Genomic DNA, 5,372 nt, shown 5'->3' with positions numbered 1-5,372 from the left:
CACATGACTAATGGGATCACATGACTTACGAGACAGTGTTACATGCCTTACGAGACAGTGTCACATGACTAATGGGATCACATGACTTACGAGACAGTGTTATATGCCTTACGAGACAGTAACACATGACTAATGGGATCACATGACTTACGAGACAGTGTTACATGCCTTACAAGACAGTGACACATGACTAATGGAATCACATGACTTACGAGACAGTGTCACATGACTTACGAGACAGCGACACATGACTTACAAGACAGTGTCACATGACTTACGAGACTGTATGAGCGTGGCCGCTTTCTCCCGTTGCCACTTGTTTCTGTAGTAGAGAGTGCGAGCATGCCAGCTGCGTATGACAGACTGCAGCGTGATGACCTTTCTGTGGTAGGCCTCGTACTGCCTAGCCAGCTGTTCTATGTGGTAGTACTTCAGGAACACCTGTAACATCGTAGTAACACCTTAGCAACATCATAGTAGTAACATCATAGTAGTAACATCATAGAAGTAACATCGTAGTAGTAACATCGTAGTAACATTGTAGTACCAGCTTAGTAATATAGTAGTAACATTGTAGTAACAATGAAGTAACATCATAGTAGTAACATTGTAGTACCAGCTTTGTAATGTAGTAGTAAGATCGTAGTAACATGGTAGTAGCACCGTAATAGTAACATTGTAGTAACATTGTAGTACCAGCTTAGTTATATAGTAGTAACATTGTAGTAACAATGAAGTAACATCTTAGTAGTAACATTGTAGTACCAGCTTTGTAATGTAGTAGTAAGATTGTAGTAACATGGTAGTAGCACCGTAATAGTAACATCGTAGTAACATTGTAGTACCAGCTTAGTAATGTAGTAGTAACATCCTAGTAACATGGTAGTAGCACCGTAATAGTAACATCGTAGTTACATCGTAGTACCATCGTATATTTTTTCCCTACATTACCATTTTGATGTATGCAGACCCATATGAGACATCCTAACACCTAATCAGTGTAAGCCTTGTCAGAATGATATCGTCAATTCTGTTACATCTGACAATAGGACATGTCACTGTTGTGAAAATGATGTAGTCTACTCATTTAAACTTACCCTGAACATCTGTGTATAGTGTGCACACTATTTAAGGGGGAAATGATAAAATCAAGAAACGAGTGTGCATTCTACACAGTAACAATCTAAAACCAAGCCTGGGCTGCGACCATTTATTATTATTTTGAGGGGGGGGGGGGGAATATTTTGAAAAATGCTTGCAGCAATGAACATGGTACACGTACTCCTCTGATATCGCTGTCTGGGTCAGTCAGATTTGCAGACGGTCACAAAACAAGATGGAATCGTATGTTTCATAAGCAACAACGTTATTTTACAAATGACAGGCGTCAGCAGATCTCGCCGTACTGTGTGAGCACCGACTGTATCATTGTTATTGTTCACGGGGAGTTTGATCTCGCCGTACTGTGTGAGCACCTACTGCATCATTGTTATTGTTCACGGGAAGTTTGATCTCGCCGTACTGTGTGAGCACCTACTGTATCATTGTTATTGTTCATGGGAAGTTTAATCTCGCCGTTCAGCTGTGTGAGCACCTACTGTATCATTGTTATTGTTCATGGGAAGTTTGATCTCGCCGTTCAGCTTTGTGAGCACCTACTGTATCATTGTTATTGTTCATGGGAAGTTTGATCTCGCCGTACTGTGTGAGCACCTACGGTATCATTGTTATTGTTCATGGGGAGTTTGATCTCGCCTTACTGTGTGAGCACCTACGGTATCATTGTTATTGTTCACAGGGAGTTTGATCTCGCCGTACTGTGTGAGCACCTACTGTATCATTGTTATTGTTCATGGGGAGTTTGATCTCGCCGTACTGTGTGAGCACCTACGGTATCATTGTTATTGTTCACGGGGAGTTTGATCTCGCCGTACTGTGTGAGCACCTACTGTATCATTGTTATTGTTCACGGGGAGTTTGATCTCGCCGTACTGTGTGAGCACCTACTGTATCATTGTTATTGTTCACGGGGAGTTTGATCTCGCCGTACTGTGTGAGCACCTACTGTATCATTGTTATTGTTCACGGGGAGTTTGATCTCGCCGTACTGTGTGAGCACCTACTGTATCATTGTTATTGTTCACGGGGAGTTTGATCTCGCCGTACTGTGTGAGCACCTACTGTATCATTGTTATTGTTCACGGGGAGTTTGATCTCGCCGTACTGTGTGAGCACCTACTGTATCATTGTTATTGTTCACGGGGAGTTTGATCTCGCCGTACTGTGTGAGCACCTACTGTATCATTGTTATTGTTCACGGGGAGTTTGATCTCGCCGTACTGTGTGAGCACCTACTGTATCATTGTTATTGTTCACGGGGAGTTTGATCTCGCCGTACTGTGTGAGCACCTACTGTATCATTGTTATTGTTCACGGGGAGTTTGATCTCGCCGTACTGTGTGAGCACCTACTGTATCATTGTTATTGTTCACGGGGAGTTTGATCTCGCCGTACTGTGTGAGCACCTACTGTATCATTGTTATTGTTCACGGGGAGTTTGATCTCGCCGTACTGTGTGAGCACCTACTGTATCATTGTTATTGTTCACGGGGAGTTTGATCTCGCCGTACTGTGTGAGCACCTACTGTATCATTGTTATTGTTCACGGGGAGTTTGATCTCGCCGTACTGTGTGAGCACCTACTGTATCATTGTTATTGTTCACGGGGAGTTTGATCTCGCCGTACTGTGTGAGCACCTACTGTATCATTGTTATTGTTCACGGGGAGTTTGATCTCGCCGTACTGTGTGAGCACCTACTGTATCATTGTTATTGTTCACGGGGAGTTTGATCTCGCCGTACTGTGTGAGCACCTACTGTATCATTGTTATTGTTCACGGGGAGTTTGATCCCGCCGTACTGTGTGAGCACCTACTGTATCATTGTTATTGTTCCCGGGGAGTTTGATCTCCCGTACTGTGTGAGCACCTACTGTATCATTGTTATTGTTCACGAGGAGTTTGATTTATGTAATACATAGAACACAATACATTTCCAGCACACACACACAGGCATACACACATAGGGAAATTTGAATCAAGTTCCATGAAAATGGCTGTTCATAATAATATTTAAACAGCTGGTTTTAGAGTCACATGTGCTAATAATATTAACCAATCACAAAACTTGCAACAAAGCACAAAATCAAATTTGGAATTAAATCTTAGCAACATCAGTTCCATCAAAGTCACATAAAAGTCACAACAAAGTCACATAAAAGTCACAACAAAGTTGCATAAAAGTCGCAACAAAGTCGCAGAAAAGTCACAACAAAGTCACATAAAAGTCACAACAAAGTTGCATAAAAGTCACAACAAAGTCGCAGAAAAGTCACAACAAAATCAAATACAGGTCCTAGCACATACAATCACATAAAAGTCCTAGCATATAAAAATCACACGTAAAGTCCCAACACATAAAAATCACAACAAAGTCACAACAAAGTCATATCAAAGTCACATTGGAGTCACACAAGTAATATCAATGTCACATTGGAGTCACACAAGTAATATTAAAGTCACATTGGAGTCACAAAAGTAATATCAATGTCACATTGGAGTCACACAAGTAATATCAAAGTCACATTGGACTCACACAAGTAATATCAATGTCACATTGGAGTCACACAAGTAATATCAATGTCACATTGGAGTCACACAAGTAATATTAAAGTCACATTGGAGTCACAAAAGTAATATCAATGTCACATTGGAGTCACACAAGTAATATCAAAGTCACATTGGAGTCACACAAGTAATATCAATGTCACACCACAGTTAAATTAAAGATGAATGTTGACACACAGGTGATTACACCTTTGCATTTAGGTAACATATACTGCATCATACAGCAGTTTTCTCCCTCCAGAACTTATCAGTGGTTCATCTTTATAAAGAGTGAGTGAATTATGTATATTATAAACTGTGTCTGACTTCTCAATAGACATACTTGCCAATCCTCCCTATTTAGGAGAGAGACTCTCGATTTTGGACCCTAAAAATTAGCATTCTCAACCTGTGAATTTGCTGAACTATTCAAATATTCTAAGATCTAATGATTTCATCTGAAAGAACAACTCAAAATATGTCTTGTAAAGGGTTATTTTGTCTCCAGTGGGTATCTACACATTTTAATTAGGTTTTAATTTGGAGCGTGCAGAATCTCCCCCACTGAAATTCCTAAAAGTTGGCAAGTATGAAAAAAGATAACTCTGGTTTTCAAGGTTGTGGTAAACCCAGAGGGACTAGGAAATCCACCAGCAGAGTCTACCTCCTGGTGTATTGAAAGATGTATACAAGACACGTGTGATTGGTCCCTTAAAATTTGGTAAAAAATGTCACATCCTAGAAACATCCATCACATCAGGTAATTTTACTTAAACCATCATCTCACCTGAAACATCTCTAAACTAGTGCACAGTTTAAGCATGTATCACTAAATGGTTAACTCATTCACTCGTACATAACGAAACTGGACTCGCCCAGTCTTTGATTTGGTAAGGTTCAAAAGTGACTTTAGGGATGAATGGGTTAAACATTAAAGAAATTGTTTATTTCTCATAAACACTCACACAAAGCTAAAATTAAACAGATGCATTTTGGATAATAAAGGGAAGTGATTCAGATGAGCGGAGTTTTCTTGTTGTTTGTAGTTTACCTTTGTTTTACCGAGGGCAAAGTGATCCATGCCAAGTCTGTCCAGGAGAGTGTAGCAACTGTCACGTGTGTGGGGCACGCGTTCGTCCCACCGGAACGACAGCATGTGGTACCTGTCGTAATATAATGGAACATCAGAATTACAAGGATACATCACTTGTAACTGACTCAACTACAGGTATGTCACAGTGGTCAACCGGCTAGTCACTTGTAACTGACTCAGCTAGAGATTGGTCACAGTGGTGAACCATCCAGTCACTTGTTACTGACTCAACTAGAGGTATGTCACAGTGGTGAACTATCCAGTCACTTGTAACTGACTCAACTACAGGTATGTCACAGTGGTCAACCATCTAGTCACTTGTTACTGACTCAGCTAGAGATTTGTCATAATGGTGAACCGTCTAGTCACTTGTTCCTGACTCAGCTAGAGATTTGTCACAGTGGTGAACCATCCAGTCACTTGTTACTGACTCAGCTAGAGATTTGTCATAATGGTGAACCGTCTAGTCACTTGTTCCTGACTCAGCTAGAGATTTGTCACAGTGGTGAACCATCCAGTCACTTGTAACTGACTCAACTACAGGTATGTCACAGTGGTCAACCATCTAGTCACTTGTTACTGACTCAGCTAGAGATTTGTCACAGTGGTGAACC

The 5,372-nt window shown here is 40.8% G+C and overlaps 1 protein-coding gene across 10 annotated transcripts in view; it reads right to left on the bottom strand.

Moving 5' to 3' along the window:
* LOC110456976 (myosin-IIIb-like) overlaps nucleotides 1-5,372 on the bottom strand; it is a 157,847-nt gene that overhangs the window by 49,290 nt on the left and 103,185 nt on the right. For all 10 annotated transcript variants that reach the window (XM_021508051.1, XM_021508052.1, XM_021508054.1 and 7 more), the window contains 2 exons: nucleotides 4,717-4,828; nucleotides 279-441 (listed from right to left, as the gene is read on the bottom strand). In XM_021508051.1, coding sequence (XP_021363726.1) covers nucleotides 279-441; nucleotides 4,717-4,828 — 275 coding nt within the window. The remainder of the gene's footprint in view (nucleotides 1-278; nucleotides 442-4,716; nucleotides 4,829-5,372) is intronic.

The sequence above is a fragment of the Mizuhopecten yessoensis genome, unplaced genomic scaffold, assembly GCF_002113885.1.
Source record: "Mizuhopecten yessoensis strain PY_sf001 unplaced genomic scaffold, ASM211388v2 scaffold8989, whole genome shotgun sequence".
NCBI lineage: Eukaryota > Metazoa > Mollusca > Bivalvia > Pectinida > Pectinidae > Mizuhopecten > Mizuhopecten yessoensis.
The sequence above is the reverse complement of the archived record's forward strand: the minus strand, read 5'-3'. Positions and strand labels throughout refer to the sequence as shown.